General features: G+C 39.4%; 1 protein-coding gene across 1 annotated transcript in view; it reads right to left on the bottom strand.

Moving 5' to 3' along the window:
- The window catches only part of b4galt2 (UDP-Gal:betaGlcNAc beta 1,4- galactosyltransferase, polypeptide 2), a 159,948-nt gene that overhangs the window by 113,545 nt on the left and 28,528 nt on the right, over positions 1-17,875 (bottom strand). Inside the window, exon 2 of the mRNA XM_017471415.3 lies at positions 17,577-17,875. This exon is cut by the window's right edge and continues 160 nt beyond it. Coding sequence (XP_017326904.2) covers positions 17,577-17,875 — 299 coding nt within the window. The remainder of the gene's footprint in view (positions 1-17,576) is intronic.

Below are 17,875 nucleotides of genomic sequence, written 5' to 3'. Positions count from 1 at the left end.
TAAAAACATTCATCTTGACTGACATATTTTGGCCAATACAAAAAATAAATAAATAAATACTATGGAATGCCATTTCATGGACAGTATTAAATAAAATAAATTTAAATAAATAAATAAATAAATAAAAACTACTCTATTAACCACATTTGCACATAACATCTCAGAGAGAATGCATTAGAAACAATACTTCTCTTGAACACAGAATTTGTTAAGGAAAAATTAATTGGCACCCATGTGAGAAATATATATTTGAACTATACTCCCATTGATATTTTACATTTGATATTTACATCAATCTGGAGAGATTGTGTATGGAGGAATGATCTCAGATCCCTTACCATGTATTCTCCAATCTCATCAGGATTTATAGGAGAAGACTCAGAGCTGTTATCTTGGCAAAAGGAGGTAGCACAAAGTATTGACTAAAAGGGTACCAATAATTGTTGCACACCTATATTTAAGAATTTTTTTGACAAACCTGTGTTTTTGTTTGCAATTGTTTGATATCCATTAGAGCAGAGTATTTTTGAATGGAGAATTGTAGCAGGACTTATAGGGTCATTCCATCTCAAGTGGTCCACTAGAAGTTGCTTGATCATTTTTAATTTACCTAAAAAATTTTTGTGAGTGACTATCTCTATGTATTGTAATTCTATACAATTGCATATATGTAATTCTATATATATGTTATATATATATATGTTATATATGTTATATATATATATATATATATATATATATATATATATATATATATATATATATATATATATATTTGTATTTATTTATTTATTTATTTATTGGTTTAACCACGACGGCCATCTTTGTGCCATGGCGCACAACAAATTTTGGTTCTACAGCTGTTTACAGAATCCTCGATATTTGTTAGTTAGGATGGTCCTAGCTCCTTAGAACAAAAACTGGACCTATACAAACATTTTTGCAAATTCTTGTTCCTCAGACTTAGCACTTAAGTCCAAATGTAATGCCCAAGATTGCTCACAATTCCACTTTTAGGGTCAATTTATAATGGGTAGGGCTCGAGTCTCAGTCTTAATCTTTTAAGGCAGTACCTAGGTAAGTATAGTGTGCATGCAGAACATTTCAGATATGAGACTTACTTTTTTTTTCTTTTCTATGTGGGTGAGAAACTGCAATTAAAAAAATAAATCCCCTCACTTTCAGGTTAAATATCTCTGGTGGGGGACCAGCTGTGAACCTGAAATTTTCACAGAAATAAGTCGCATTCTGCTATAAGAAATTGAGTTTGAGATTCCACTGGTTACAGAGCTAGGGCTAGTAGAAATCTGACGAAAAGCCTACTAAATTCATGCATTTTGAGAAATGAACAGATGCATAAAGCATAAAAAATAATAAAAATGAACTATATTTACAGTAATTATATTTATAATTGACATACAATAGAGCTTGTGCTTGTGGTTTCATATTGGCAACAGTGAAGCATGATCTATCACAGCGTTCTTCAAATCTGCAGAGTTTAGCTCCAACCTTCAAACTCACCTGCTCGAATTTTCTAGTAATCCTGAAGACCTTGGTTAGCTTGTTCAGGTGTGTTTCATTAGCGTTGGAGCTAAAGGCTTCAGGACAGTGAACCTTAAGGACCAGATCTGAAGAACCGTTTTTGAAAATGTTCTCTAATATGACACAAAGAAAATATAGTCTCTAATATGACACAAAGACGGCAGTCGTGGTTAAACCAAGTATAATATAATAAATTTAAAATTTAAAAAACTGTTGGTTTTGCAATGCCAATACATAGAGTTAGTCACTCAAAAAAAACAAAAAAATAAAGATTAGGAATAATAAAAAACGTCAAGCAACCAACTTTACAATTATTGGACAACTTGAGGTGGACTGAACCTATTGCAGAATTTAATCTCATTAGCCAAGAAATTGAATCAAAAGGGGGAAGACGAACAATCCCAAACATACGGCCAAACTAACTCAAAAAGGCATTGCATGGGCTAGCCAATCTCCTGACTTAAATTCTATTGAACATCTACAGACGATTTTGAAATTTTGGATCGAGTCCATCAGGGGGACCATCGTACCCTTGGGGATTTGAAGATGATTTAGCAAAAGGAATGGACCAAAATTGAACCACATTGTTGTGGTGGCTGAATAATTCCCCCCATCGATTTCATTTTTCAAATATATCTCTATTTTTAATGCTTACAAACACACACTTTTTTCCTATTCATGTGTACAAAGTCGAAAGACAACGTGTGTATGTACATTTGAATTTATATGTGGATACATATGATGGAAGTATATTAAAAAACAAAAAAATGGGTCTAAATACTAACTGTATATTGACGTCTGCAGCTACATGCTTATATGTACAGCCACATATCCATCTTCCTTCACAGCTCATTTAGCCAAAAAAATGCTATTTTGTACTTCCCTTCCAGCTGCCAATAACATGCTCCTGTTTTGTCATTCATCATTTGGAGGAGTTTGCTGCTCAGACTAGTTAATGCATGGACATCCTAATAGCCACCTGTGCAAACTCAGGAACCGGAGCAATTTTCTTCCTGTGTCTGCCTTTTCATGTGTGGCATTCATTGATTCCATGTCCATACTCTTGCAGCATCTACACTTCTCTAATATGACAGTATTAATCATGTGAATCCATTAACCCCGGGGTGGTGGTGGTGGTGGAGGAGTGAAACCCACTGAGCACACAGGAAGGCAGGCAGGTCATCAAGACAGGACAATTTTGCAGAAATGTGCGGCTCCACAGGAAGTAGCCTCGTTTAAACACAGTTACAGTGCCTGTGAGAGCTCTTTGCTGTCTTCATTAGAGTTATTTTGTATGTTTTATCAACTGAAGCTCCAGCAGTGCTGAAAAGGCATAGCCAACTCTGAATTCTGAACTGTTCAGTGGTTCAAGGGCAATAAGCAACCAACTTCATCATCATTACCATGTTATTCACATGTGACCCAACACCTCTAGGGCCTTTATTTCACAGATGTGCTGCAGTGTTTCTTGTGCAGTCATTAATTAACACATTCAATGAGGCCAAACATACAGTGGGACAAGTAGTTACAGCCAAGGAGATATTTTTTTCCATCAATCTTGTGTGTAATAAAATGTTAAAAAAACAAAAAAAGACAAAGAATCAAGACAGTGTGGACTCCTGAACGCGATCCCAACATTGTGGCACAACATTTTTTAAAAATATTTCCATCCTGAATAAAGAAAGGTTGGGTACAAACAATAAGGTTAGATGCAAATTTGACTAAGCTAGTAGTCCCCATGTAGAACAATGTATATCATGCTAATCAGGATCTCTTATACTGGGGGTGTCAATACCCCTGACACCACTGAGAAGATTCGAAGCAGCTCCTATTTAGTAGCTATTAACTGATGCCCCCCCCCCCCAATTCAAACCCATCAACCATGACAAATTATCTACAGTATGTTTTTCACTTCCAGATATTAATCACCATTCACTGTAATGAGGGCAAATCATCTGACATTTGACCTGAAGGACGCATTGGTTGAACTGTCCAGTGATAAAATACAGTGTTTAATTCCAAGACGCCAGCGGAGTTGTGGATTTCAGTCGAGAGGGAATACCCACAGTTATCCAAGGCTGCTATGGATGTACTGATGCCGTTTGGCACTACCTACTTGTGCGAAATGACTTTCTCGGCACTCGTTTACCTTAAAAATATATACGGACCGCGACTGAACGTAGGGGATGATCCCCGAGTGGCGGTCTCCAAAATTAAACCAATAATGGACTTGCTGTGCTCCAAGCATTGTGCATACCCATCTCATTAGGTGAGGTTCACACTGAAATGACATTAGGCTACTTTTAAATAAAATGATGGTTGTTAGGTTGTTGTGTTGATGTCATTATACTGTTTGGATAGGCCAATTACGTTTGTATAATTTAACCACCTCTGAGGATTGTGGAGGGGGGCGGGGCGTGGTGAGTCACGGGCACCATTACTTTGAGGGTCATGGGCTGAAAATTTGGGAACCTGTGATTTAGAGTAAAAAAAAAACCTTTACATTTGGGTGAGGCAGCTGGCGTTTTGAGTGGGTTTTTCACACCCTGTCACGTCGGGGGCTATATGCCACTGCAGTAGATATTAAGGTTAGCAGTTAATTATTTAAATGATGACCCATCATGGGGATTCGATCCTACATGAATTCTTAAAGAGCCATTTTTTCAGAGACGGAGTGTGGGATTAATTATCATGAACCAGGAGAGGATACATGGCTTAAAAACAACAACAGACTTCCTGTAAGAATAATGTTCAGGAGCTAATTTGCTAGCATACTGACACATTAGCATAGCAGCTTGTGGGGGGGCAGCAATATCTTCCGTGATATTTCCTGGTAAGATACGACTTTAATTTTAATTCTACAGAACTGAACAACATGAAGTAACGTGCGCACAAACACGCACATCACTCTCTGAATTCAGGCAGCCATTTCTCTCCGATTCAAGAACAATCACTGAAGACACTACGACGTTCCAAGCTGCAGATATGAAACTCTACCCAGTATAGTGAAGAATGCAGGATTCAAAAACACACATGAGGTACAGAGAGCTGTGTGACTGGCTAACTGCGTAACTTGCTAACAGCAGAAGAAAAAAAAGAAGAAAAAAAAAATCCAGACAGACTTAACACACCCACACTTCAGAATCACCTCAGAGAAAGATTGTTGATTACATTGTTCTTTAAATTAAATGTAAGCTGTTGTTTAAATGGTAAATGGTCATTTTAACCTTAGTTCCAAAGAACTTTACACTGGTTCTCATTCACCCATTCACACACACACACACACACCAGTGGTAGCAGAGCTGCCATGCACGGTGCTAGCTTGCCATCGGGAGCAACTTGAGGTTCAGTGTCTCGCCCAAGGACATGTGGAATCACGCGTGGGCCGGGAATCGAACCGCCAACCCTACGATTAGTGGACAGCCCGCTCTACCACCTGATCCACAGCCGCTTCATTTAATTTTGATTCATGCAAAGCTTTTGTTTCATTATATGCTGCTAAGAATCTGAATGGCCCACATGAACACTTCTCAAACACTGTATTATTATGTTTCAATTAGACTACTTTAATAAAATGGAAACCTAAGCACACTAGTTTGTGTGCCTGAAGTACACTAGGCAGGCACTACAAGCGAAACCATGACACACACGCCCACTAGCAATTAACAGAGAGATTTACAGGTGAAAAACAAGTGCTGCCAGTGTGAGTGTGTACTAAGAGTATAGTTTTTTCATAGTCTTTACATAGTAAGCAGGTACACCTGCTGTCATTTGGTTTGAATGATTCCTCATAGTTCAATAGAAAAAGGATCAAAATCCTTTAAAAGCATCAGCAAACAGAATCCAGACATTTTATTTCCCTTCTCTCTACTGCTCCTGACCCAGTCTTAAGCACCCTCACTGAAAAACTGTTCTCTCAGAAGGAGAATAATGGCATCCTCCCAGAGGAAATCATCCATCTCGCCTCTCTATGCCAAGTGGAAGTCACCTGACTGTCTGAGGTTTGCTGCTGCATGGCCAAACACAAACTCTGTACTTGCTCTCCTAGCCTGCTAATCAAGTGTATCGTGTGGAACCGTGACATAAAGATAAGGAGCATTGCTCTGGATGCTTGATGATGTTTTCCTGCTGTTGGGGGGGGGGGGGGGGGGGGTCGCTGTCATTTCTATAGTGGTACTCTGCTGTGTATCCTGATTTCTTCTGTTTTTGTGTCTCTCTCATACTCATTGTTGGGTAAGTTACTCAAAAAAATAAATAAATAAAAAATAAATAAAAAGGAATCCACTACAGATTACTAATTGCTACTTTAAAACTGTAATCTGATTACATTACTGATTACTGCATGTAAAAAGTCATCAGATTAATAATTACTTTACTTTCACGTTACTTGAACCGGAAATTTTCACAGAAGTCCTCTATAGTAAAAACCTATAAAAATACACTACAAAGTGAAACTCAGAGTTATTTCAGTAACTTAAGCACGTTTCGATGTATTTCATGATAAGTAAAAGTTGGATTTATCATAAAACTTGCCTCGGGTCACATGAACTTGCCCATGGTCACATGAACTGGAACTTATATAGACATTTACACTCCTTGTTTTCCTGCTCAGCATCCGAGGATATTAGTGTTCAGTTACGTATTCAGAATTGTTCGGAATTCATGTTTCTCTCAATTATTGCAAGTTGCTGAGGCCCTGAAGCAGCAAAACATCCCCACACCATCACACTTCCTCCACCATGCTCGACCATAGGTATGATGTACTTTTCGTAGAATTCAGTGTTTGGTTTACAGCAGATGTAATGGACCCGTGTCTTCCAAACAGTTTCACTTTCTCATCAGTCCACAGAACATTCTCCCAAAAGGGTTGAGGATCATCAAGTGTTTTGGTAAAATTCAGACGAGTCTTAATGTTCTTCTGAGTCAGCAGTGGTTTTCTCCTCACCACTCTTCCATGGATGGCATTTTTGCCCCGTGTCTTTCTGATAGTGGAGACATGAACAGTGACCTTTATTGATGCAAGAGAGGCCTGTAGATCCTTTGATGTTGTCCTTGGCTCTTTGGTGACTTCCTGGATGAGTCGTTGCTGTGCTCTTGGAGGAATTTTGGAAGGTCGACCACTTCTGGGGAGGTTCACTACTGTGCAGAGTTTTTCCATTTGGAGATAATGTCTCTCGCTGTGGTTCTTTGGAGTCCCAGAGCCTTTGAAATAGCTTTGTAACCCTTCCTAGACTGAAGTATTTCAATCACCTTCTTCTTCACCATTTCTGGAATTTCTTTCAACTTTGGCACTGTGTGTTACTGGGTAAGACCTTTTACCCAACTTCATGCTGTTGAAAAAGTTCTATTTAAGTGTAGATGTGATTGAACAGGGTTTGCAGTAATCCGGTCTGGGTGTGTCTCGTCCAGCTGAACCCCGTTATCAATGCAGTTTCATAGATTTGGGGAATTAGTAAGTACAGGAGCAAATACACTTTCACACAGACCCAGTTGGTACTGCATAATATATAATGTTGTAATAAATAAAATCATCGTTTAAAAAAAAACAGTATTTTGTGTTTACTCAGGTTGCTGTTTGTTTTATCTTAAACTTTGTCTTGATTTCTGAAACAATTTAGTATGAGATATACACAAAAACAAAAATCAAGATAGGGACAAATACTTTTTCAGAGCATTGTGTTTACACTCATCATAGTATAATGGCAAAATCTAGGCTCCCTGGGAAAGCAGGCATCATGAGTTTCACTTCTGATGATGACGGAGAGCAAAACTGGCCGTAGACTTTATGTGAGAGTACTCTATCCCGTCAATCAGAGCGATTCACAGGAATCTTTGAGCTTGTATGTGGAGGTGGGCCAATAGAACTTTCCCATGAGTGAGTTTGTTTAACTGCCCTAACAAAGTGGCATGAGCAGCAGTCTGAAAAGATGTTTTAGCTGGGAGGAAGCATGCGTTCACCTTCAATCTCCCTGATTGGTAGCTGTTGTGCTATAGAGGAGAAGTAACTAGTGGGAGGGAATTGTCACCGACTAAACCTGGAGAGATAATGGGGTTTACAAAAAAAAAAAAACATGGAGAAAAGACAAGTCAATACCCACACACAGGACCTGCCAGCTAAGCGTAAAAAAGACTAATATTTTCCTCAAAGATATATATATATATATATATATATATATATATATATATATATATATATATATATATATATATATATATATATATATATATATAGATATGAAAACTCTCATAGTAACACATTGCTATTATCAGATTAATAGAGGGAGTCTCTGAGGAGGACATACTTTCAGAGACATAAAAAAAAATTACTTCGGGATCCTGGTCATCATACTTGGGATGGTTTCCCACAAAGAATGTACAGAGTCCAGTTTATTTTTTTTGTTTCAACCATCCACCTTCATCAGTGCTTTTGAGCACTCCTACATTTAATCACACTTTAAACTCCTGAAAATTAGACACAGATGTTCAAGATTAGCTGTCAGTGATTAGAACCTGCTTATGGAGTGGAGGTGGAACCGGTCTTATTTAAACCTCTCATATCTATTGTCTGGTGTTCTCTTTGCTATTGAGGTGTGTGGTGTCATCATGCCAAGACCTAAAGAGTTCTGTAAGACCTTCAGAAAAAAAGGTTGTGGATGCCTATGAGTCTGGCAAGGAGTTTAAAAAGATCTCAAAATTATTTGAAATACAGCGCAGATTTCAAACGACTGCCGATTTCTCCAGGACTGGTCGTCCCAGCAAATTCAGCCCAAGAGCAGACCATCTGATGCAAAAAGAAGCATCCAAGAACCCTAAAATTTCGTCACAGGATCCGCTAGTAAGTCCTGCAACTGTTGGTGTCAAAGTGCATGATTCTACAATCAGAAAGAGATTTTCAAGACCAATGAGCATATAGGTAAAGACCAGGCCTTTTGGAATAATGTGTTCTGGACAGACGAATCAAAGATAGAGTTGTTCGGCCACAGTAACAGCAGACATGTTTGGCGCAGATCAAAGACAGCTTTTCAGGAGAAGCACCTCATACCACCTGTGAAGCACGGTGGTGGAAATGTTATGGTTTGAGGTTGCTTCACTGCCTCAGAGACTGGACAGCTTGCATTCAGTGATTCAACTCTGAATTCTGCATCTTATCAAAGAGAGCTTGAAGATCGTGTGAGGCCATCTGTCTGAAAGTTGAACCGAAAGTGCACCTTTCACCAGGATAATGATCCTAAACACACTAGCAAATCCACCAGGAAATGGCTTAAAAAGAAGAAATGGAGGGTTATGGAACGGCCTAGTCAAAGCTGGATTTGAATCACATTGAAATGTTGCGGGGGGAATGTTGCTGAAACGGGCAGAACATGCAAGAAAACCCTCAAACATCTTGCAACTGAAAGAATATTGCATGGAAGAGTGGTCAAAAATTCCAGCAAGCCTGGTAGACAATTATGCAAAACGCCTATAAGAAGTTATTTCCACTAATACTAGCTTCTGAGGCCGAGGGCGTACTTCCATTTTCCAGAAGAATACCACATCTACTGATATTTCTGTTGAACAAATGACTAAAAAAGCTAATTTCCCTTGTGGGTTTGTTCAAGTATATCAACTTTATTAATAGTCGCTGTTTCAAAGAGGATCAAATGTTTGCTCGTCCAAATATGTCAAAAAAGCCAACAATTTCCATGAGGTGTACTTGTTTTTTTCACACGACTGTAGATTGAGTGGAATTTATTTCTGTGAAGATAAGTTAGAGGTCCTTGTGTCTGCTGCAAAATTAAAAATATATATATTTTTAGAAGCCCCAAAAACTTGCTATTAGTAAAATAAACTGTTAACACACTTTCAGGAACAGATGGTCCAGTAATTTGTGTTTTGCAATTTTATTACACTGAAAGTAATGCTATTACGTAGGTGTATAAAAACACTGTGCTGTTTCATATAAAGCTGTTTTAGGGTCAAAGTCTGGTAGAAAAGAGAATCATTGTCCAACCTCACCAGCAGGAAGTTACATGACCTCTTTAGAGCTGGGTTTATTCTGTAGTGCTCAAATAGCATGTAGCAATTTAAAAGAAACCGATTCATGTGCGTTGATCTACAAGTGCTTTTGAAATATATACAGTACATGTTCTGCTGGAAAAGATATTCTTTGTCTTTCAGCATGCACAAAAGTGGCACGTACTGTCATAACCTCTGCATCATTCCAGACTGCTGTAAATCTAACAAACTGAGCAGAGATGCAAATCAGGTTTCCACCGTGTATTCAAAAAGTCAGTAGAGCCAAAAAGACAAATGTCAAAAATATTAAACTTGACCGTGGTGATAAGCACTTAATCTGAAGCAGGGTTCACTTGGACAAGAACCAAGAGCCCAGATTTTTTCCCCAGACCCGAGTTCAGTCATTTGGTGTCACCCAAAATGAAAAGTTGGTTAACAATCTAATATTTGTGCAGCCGTCAATTTTTGTCAAAGCAACTTTGCTTTATGTGTTTGTGTCCTAATTAAGATCGTATTCCAAAATGGTTGGCAGTGTTCTCGTCAAAGCCATCTGGCATTCCCCTAAGCTTTTTCCACGGACTCATTCGTCGTGTCTTAGCAGCCAAAATCCAACTTTCTACGCAGTCACGACATACTGTACATCCCGTAGCGTTGATTCGTCCAGCCAACATGTAGCCGAATCACGATTTTGACTCTCGCAAAGAGCTTCCTTTTGGCCTTCAGAACGACTGCACTGAAGTGCATCCCTCCTCCTCATAGCATCTTCCCTTAGCAGAGAGGAAGATGAGAGAGCCAGAGAGCCAAAAAAAAATCAAAATAAAAACGATGTGCTGTGTTTGCTGGTGTGCCCATGTTAGACAGATTATAGTGAAGTGTCATGGCTCCGAAACGCTGGAACTTTCTACCTTTGTCTATCTACTCTTTCCTTCTTTAAGATCCAGTGTAAAACACAATTCCTTGCTTTTTCTCTTGTGAATTTTAAAATATCCTTAGTTTTGGAACAAAATTAAACTCAGTCATAGGTTTGGGTGCTGTAGCTATAAGCTTTAACTCCTTAAGTCCTATATATGTTGCTCACTCATGTTACTACACACCTTCATTACGTAGTTTCACAAATAATTAGTCGTATCTCCCGATAGCAGAAAGCAGAAAGAGAAACCTTGGTCCTGCCGTTGGGGGGGTGGAAGTAACACAATCACAAATCACTCGTCTAAAGTGGAACCTAGAGTATACTCAGGGGGTTACGATAATCACAAGGCTCCAAAAAATAAATAAATAAATAAATAAATAAATAAATAAATAAATAAATAAATAAATAAAACTTCTACTTGTCTGTTTTTAGCAAGGATTACAGGCATACTTTCTTTCTTAGAAATATATGCTATAAATAACCCCACAAATGGCCTTGATCAAGGGCTTAACAGTGGCAGCTTTGTGCTAGGGCTTGAATCCCCAATCTTCTGATCAGTAACCCAGAGCCTTAACCGTTGAGCCACCAATGCCCTAAGGGACCAAATGTAATTAGACAAGCTAACAATCATGAATCAAATTGTTATCTTTAATATACTTTGTTGCAAATCCAGTGCAGTGAATGACTGTCTGAAGTCTGCAACCCATAGATACCACTAGACGCTGGGTTTCTTCCCTGGTGATGCTCTGCCAGGCTGTTACCGGACCCCTCTTCAGCTCCTGCTTGTTCTTGGGGTGTTCTGCCTTCAGTTTTACCTTCAGGAAGTGAAATGCATGCTCAATAGGATCCAGGTCAGATAATCGGCATGGCCATTGCAGAATATTCCATTTCTTAGCCCTAAAAGAAGTCTTGGTTTGCTTTCAAAGTATGCTTCAAGCCATTGTCCATCTGCACCGTGAAGTGCCATCCAATGAGATTTGAAGCATTTAGCCGAATGTGAGGAGATAATACAGCTCCATGCACTTCTGAATTCATACTGCTGCTTTAGTTAATCAATAAATACACTGACAGCCATACATGCCCACGCAATAATATGAGGTGGTCAGATCTGAAGCTTCAGATCATGAGCAGTTCCTTCTCCGTACACTTCTGTTCCCATCGTTCTGGCACAAATCGTCGTCTCATCTGTCCATAGAATGTTGTTCCAGAACTGTGCAGGTATTTTTGATTTATTTTTTAGATGTTTTTGGTAAACTCTAATCCTGAATGAAAAGCTTTCTAAAGGTTTACATCTTGTGGTCAACCCTCTGTATTTACTCTGGTGAAGTCTTCTCCCGATTGTTGACTTTGACACAGATATGGTCTACCTCCTGGAAGTTGTTTTTCTTCACCAGGAAAAGAATTCTTCTGTTATCCACCACAGTCGTTTTCCGTAGTCTTTCGGCCTTTTGGTGTTCCCGAGCTTACCGGCACGTTCCGTGGGCTCTTTGGACTTCGCATTAACAGCAACAGATTCCAAATGCAAATGCCACATTTGAATTAACTCTAGACCTTTTATCTGATTACTTGTAAGTAAAATAACGATATAAACCTCAACAGCTTAGCAGACAACTGTCCAGTTACTTTCGGTCTCTTATAAAGAGGGGTTGACATATAAAATGTTCTGTAATTCCTACAGCGTTCACCCGTTCTGGATGTACATACCCAATCTCCATAATCCAATATACCCTAGTAGACAGCTAAAATAACAATAATTTTGTCAACGTGTAAATATTTATGGCCTTGACGTACACTCAGTTAATGTCAGTTAGTATTGTCAGTCATTCCAAATTCATATGGAATTTGGCTCATCATCTGTTTTTACTCGGGAAAGACTCTTTGGCATATTTTGGGTGATACAAAATGCATAAGTGCATAAGGCATTAAGCACCTATCAGATCTTAACATTTCTACAAGACCTGTTCAATTATTTGTGCATATAAGGTCAGGAGTTGAAGCATGAGAAAACGGAGAGAGAGAGAGAGAGAGAGAGGAAAACTAATACATATGGGTCGCATGATACAGCACAACTCAACAGCTCAAGAGCCCTAGTGAAAACTCATTAGAAGTGGACGGGTGGCAAAGGCCCACTGCTTGTAGGCATATCAAATGGTGATACAGTGCATTTGTTACAATAGGTTGCCTCATTACAGCCAGGAAAATGCAACCCAATGACATTGTAACTAATGAGTATTTTTACCCCCACTGATGACATGCATTGCTCAGAGAGAGGCAGTTCTCCCCGTGGCGGAGGTCCGGGTTCCGGTTGCATAACCACAGCTGCAGCTGATCTGTCATATTCACTGTGTAGCTTTTTTCCATCATAATAGGTATTAGTGCCATTCTTGTCTTTGCTTATTTCATGCTGAGGGATAGCAGATGGGAATAACAATAAAGGGAAGAGAAGAAAAAGAAAAGAAAAAAAAAAAAAAAAAAAACAGGCCACCCACCGCTGCTGGCTATGGCAGACGTCATATTTTGGTCATACGTTGGAGTTTGCCAATATTTCTAATGTATTAACCCTTACAACTCTACCCTATTTTTGTCACTTCCTTCAGTATCTTCCACAGGCAGTAGTCATATGCAATCATCCATTTTTTTTTTCTTGAGGTTATACAGATTTGTGATATAAAAACATTTTTTTTTTTTTTTTATTCAAGTGTGATTTTACAACTCTTTAAAGCTGGACATTACTTTTCCAGACCCTCTGAGCGAAGTTCTTCTATTTCAAATGATCCATGCCTCATCGCAGAGAATCAAATAGTTCCCAAAAGTATGAAACCTGAAAACACTGATGGAAAAAATGGCTGCAAATTGCGGTCATCGGGTCCTAATAGGTAATGTCCCACTGACGTCCACGGTTTACCTTTCTGCCGTCACAATCTCACAGTGCTGAGAAAAAAATTTCCATCGCTCTGCTCATTGCATCTAATGCTGGACACCAACAAACATCCATTCCAGTACGTGCACACACACTCAAACTAGGGATGGTCCTTATGCCTAATTTTATTATTCGGATATCCATTAGGGTTCATGAGCAGATATTCAGTTAACAGTTAGCGGGGGGGGGGGGGGGGGGGGGGGTAATTATTTAATATAACTATTTTCCACTGAAATTAAACAGTCCACATGTCAATTAAACCTTCTGTCAGAGACAGCACAAAGGGTTATGTCTGACAGATATAATATTGAGGATTTTTTTTAAAAGCACACAGTCTGGGCAGATGCCAAGCTGTCACTCTTGGGCCCTTGAACAAGGCCCTTAACCCTCTCTGCTCCAGGGGGCGCTGTATCATGGCTGACCCTGCACTCTGACCCCAACTTCCTAACATGCTGGGGTATGCGAAGAAAAGAATTTCACTGTGCTGTAATGTATACGTGATCAATTAATGATAATGAGTATTATAATGTGGGTGATGAAGGACTTCTAGTGAGAATGATCGTGTGAAACGTCTTCATTATTACCACCAATTTCTCCCCAGTTTGGTCAATGCCCAGCTCTCCCCTATCATATGACCGCTACCAACCAAAAAGTGGAAGGCTAACATGCGCTTCCTTCGCGACACGTAAAGCCAACCAACCACAGCTTTTCAAACTGCTCCTCATGCTGCATCACAGGGCAGAGTAACATACTGGGAGGAAAGCACTAATCGCCCTCTTCCGCATACAAAAGCTCACAGGGACAGTACATCATCCCTCCCACTCACAGAGCACGATTCCCTTGCCTCCAATCAACAGATGGCTGTAGCATCGTTGGGATCTGACCTCACGATCCTAATCCTAGCCATAATATTCCTTTTTGTTTTTTGTTTTTTTTTTAAATCAAAATAAATGACGTGTCTGGCTCTCTGCACGATATCCAATCAAGCGTAAACTTTACATGCGTTTCTAATGAAATGGTAATAAACATCCTTCTGTTTCGAAAACGATCTTAAAAAAAAAAAAAGAAAATGTTAATTCTTATTAAAAATGATCTAAATATAAACAACAGCAACTATACTGTTAAATCTTGTTTAGTGATATGAGGCTCAAACATTTGCATCCCCAGTGACATCCTTTAATTCATTCATCTGAACGGGCTTCATTCAGGCGTCTTCTCACTTATAAAGAGTCAATGCATTCATTTTAGGACATTTAAGGCATACACGCACGTGTCTGCTGTGGGCATTCACGTCAAGAGGAAGTCAAGAAACCAAATCATCATAAGTACTTCGTTTGAACGTTACCGATAGTGGGAGGGGAAAAATAAATAAATAAATATATAAACAAACAAACAAACAAACATGACTTGGAACTGGAATAAGCACAAAGACACTACTCAAAAGCGTGAAGACAAATAAAAAAATGCAAGGAGATTTGCAATAATGCAAAAGAATATAAAGGAATATCTGTAGAACTGAACTTGCATTTAACGTCTTGTTGATTTCATCATTCCGAAACAGGAGTGTGTAAACTTCTGAATCAGCTTCCGGTGCCTGGATAAAACCGTGTTTACGGCCCGAGTCTCCACAGTTATTCACTCTTCTATGATTTGTTTTTCTTCCTTTTGTTCGGGTTTTTCTGCACAAATGATCACGCAGGCAACTTGAATTGCTTTTCCTTGTCAGCTTCCATTCAGATATTTCCTGCATTGTATGTGTTTACAAAAGACAGCCTGGGCATAAGACACTCGGCCTCCAGGTGATGGCAAATTTGCAAATAAATAAATAAATTATATATTGAAATATGAGTGCTGCAGTAATTTTAAGAGCTCAATAGCTGTTTACACACAATCCAATCCTTACAATTCTTGATGAAATCTCGGCTATCACAATTCTCACTCACTTTTCACTGGCCAAATTTGTAAAGAACAATATGTGTATTTCATTACATTACTGTAGGAGAACATGGTGGACATATTTACCTAGGAGATGTTTGTGAATAATGGCTCGCCTGCATCTTTTCATTACTGATTTACTGCAGAGCCAAAAAAACAAACAACCCCCCCCCCCCCAATAGTTCCTCCAATAGTTGTTCAAAGGTAAGCAGCAATATTAATGGCTGGATTATTAGTTAGTCACTGTTTCTGCGGGTGAAACCTCCGCCTTGATAAACATACTGTGTGTAATACATGACGTTTTGGCAGGTTTTGAGTGAGATGGCGCATGTACCCATGACTCACTCACTCCATTCATTCATTCATTCATGCATTTAGATCTCATGTTGATTTGCCTTTGGTGATGCCCAAAAAACCCCATAATAAAAGGCCAGAGTGGAAAGCCAACATGACCACAGAAAAAAAAATAAATAAATAAGACTCTCTCTGAGGTGGAAGCTGAAGTATTTTTGACTCGCGTCTACGAGAATAAAAAAAAAATATTATCTAGCCACAGCACCTAAAAAGGATAAAACAATATAGAGAGAAATAACAGAGGTGAATCCGGTGTCATCCATCATGCGCTTATATATGGTCAAAATAAAATAGTTTAACCCAAAACAGAGTTTAAAAAATAACTGAAGAAAGAAAGAAAGAAAGAAAGAAAAAGGATTACTGCTAATCAACAGAGTTTATCTGCTACCAGGGAAGGCCAAACCATGACGAAGCTCTTTTTTTTTTAAATGGAACCGAAAAAAAAAAAAAAACATAAAATGTGTGTTTACGTTGAATAAAAGAGATGAATTCGACAGCAGAATCCGTTTATAAAACGCAGTAACGTGTTTACGGGATTTTCGTGAATACCAAACGTTTTTGTGTAAACGCTCACACGAACGCTCACACGAACGGTTTCGGCTTGATGAACGAGGCCCACAGTCTCTCCCATTTTCTTCTGTAGGCTCGCTGCACTACAGGTGCTTGAGGTCATGTGGTACAAAGTCTATCACGCATGGACATGGGCAAAAGTGGAATAGCGGTCGTCTCTGTTCCAAAACGGTTGCACGAGTGCAAACGCCGCAGAGTCGATGCTGTCCTTTAAGAAGAAGTATTACTACAGCATGCAGTTGGCTTCAGAAAGCAACATATCTGATAGGTAACAGATTATAATCCGAATCATAAACGCAACTAGAGACTGGGAAAAGCAGGTTAGATAATACTCATGCATTTTGTAAATTTCGAAATATAGTTTCATTTCAGTTTTAAACGAAACGTTCACACGCATTTATTTCCGACAGTTTGTTCAGTGTCCTCACAGCACGTGAGCGTTATACGCATGGATATCGACCACGGTGATATTTCAAGTGTTTTAATAATTGGACTGTGTAATGATTAATCAAATGTTTACTTTTCACTGTCCAGGACTTCAGACTGATCATCAAAATTTCCTTCAAGGGTGCATGCCCCCATTAATGCCCCCCCCCGAACCCCAACCCCGATTCCCGGAGAAGGTGCCGCGTTCAGCCACCGGGGTTTATGATGTTCCAGTGGGAGACAGTGAAGAGGCTCAGCAGCTCAGATGAAATGGGTCGTACCGAGGAGAATGCTGACACTAAATCGCTTCTCGATTCCCGTCTCTGCATAGAAAGCTGAGCAGCTTTTAGACTAATTACAATCTACAGAGAAGCCAATGCACTTTGGAGAGGAAGGCCAGCATCTCTGTGTCTCTCTCTCTCTTACACACACACACACACACACACACACACACACACACACACACACACACACACACACACACTAAGCTTCTGTCATATCTCCCTGTTTATCCACCATCCTTGTTGTTCACTCTCACATTCCCTAACATAACGAGCTCTCTGATTGGCTCATCACACTCTAGTTATGACAGATATTATATCCTGACCATTAAAAAGTCTTAATACCTGACACACATCTTTATTTCATTTTAAACTCTCCTCTTAAGCTGCCAATAATTACAGACGGGTGCATATGACATTCCCAGAGCTGCCATTATCATACCTATGAAGATTTTGTCCTATTTATTTAGTTACTATGAGGCCCCAGGCCTTTCCTGAATCATTAGCTTACTGTCCCGTTCTAGTGATACAAAATAATGGCATTGACTAAACAGACTCATGGAATACTCAAAAGCGTTTGTCAGAAAATACCTGGAGAAATACACTCATATCATATCACAGCACATTAAATTAAAGCACCTACCCAGTCCAGGTGGTATCTCTGGGCAAGGAGGAATAGGCTTGGGGGTCGTGTGTGTGCGGTTGAGCTCAGGCTTGCTGCTGAGTGGGAGCTGTTCTGAGGCGGGTACATAGCTAGGGAAGGTGGCATTGGGCCTGGCGCTGGAGTAGTTGTAGTAGGAATGGTGCGGCCAGCGTGAAGCGTTGGCGCCGCGGCCGTTGTTGAAACGGCTGAAGATGTCAAATCGCTGACTGTAGACGTCAAAGTAGAGGATCATCATGATGAGGAAGTGCACGAGGCAGAGCAGCAGCACAGCCTTGCAG

Source organism: Ictalurus punctatus, chromosome 7 (assembly GCF_001660625.3).
Source record: "Ictalurus punctatus breed USDA103 chromosome 7, Coco_2.0, whole genome shotgun sequence".
In the NCBI taxonomy this organism is placed as follows: domain Eukaryota; kingdom Metazoa; phylum Chordata; class Actinopteri; order Siluriformes; family Ictaluridae; genus Ictalurus; species Ictalurus punctatus.
Note: the sequence above shows the minus strand (reverse complement) of the source record. Positions and strands in the feature narration are given on the sequence as shown.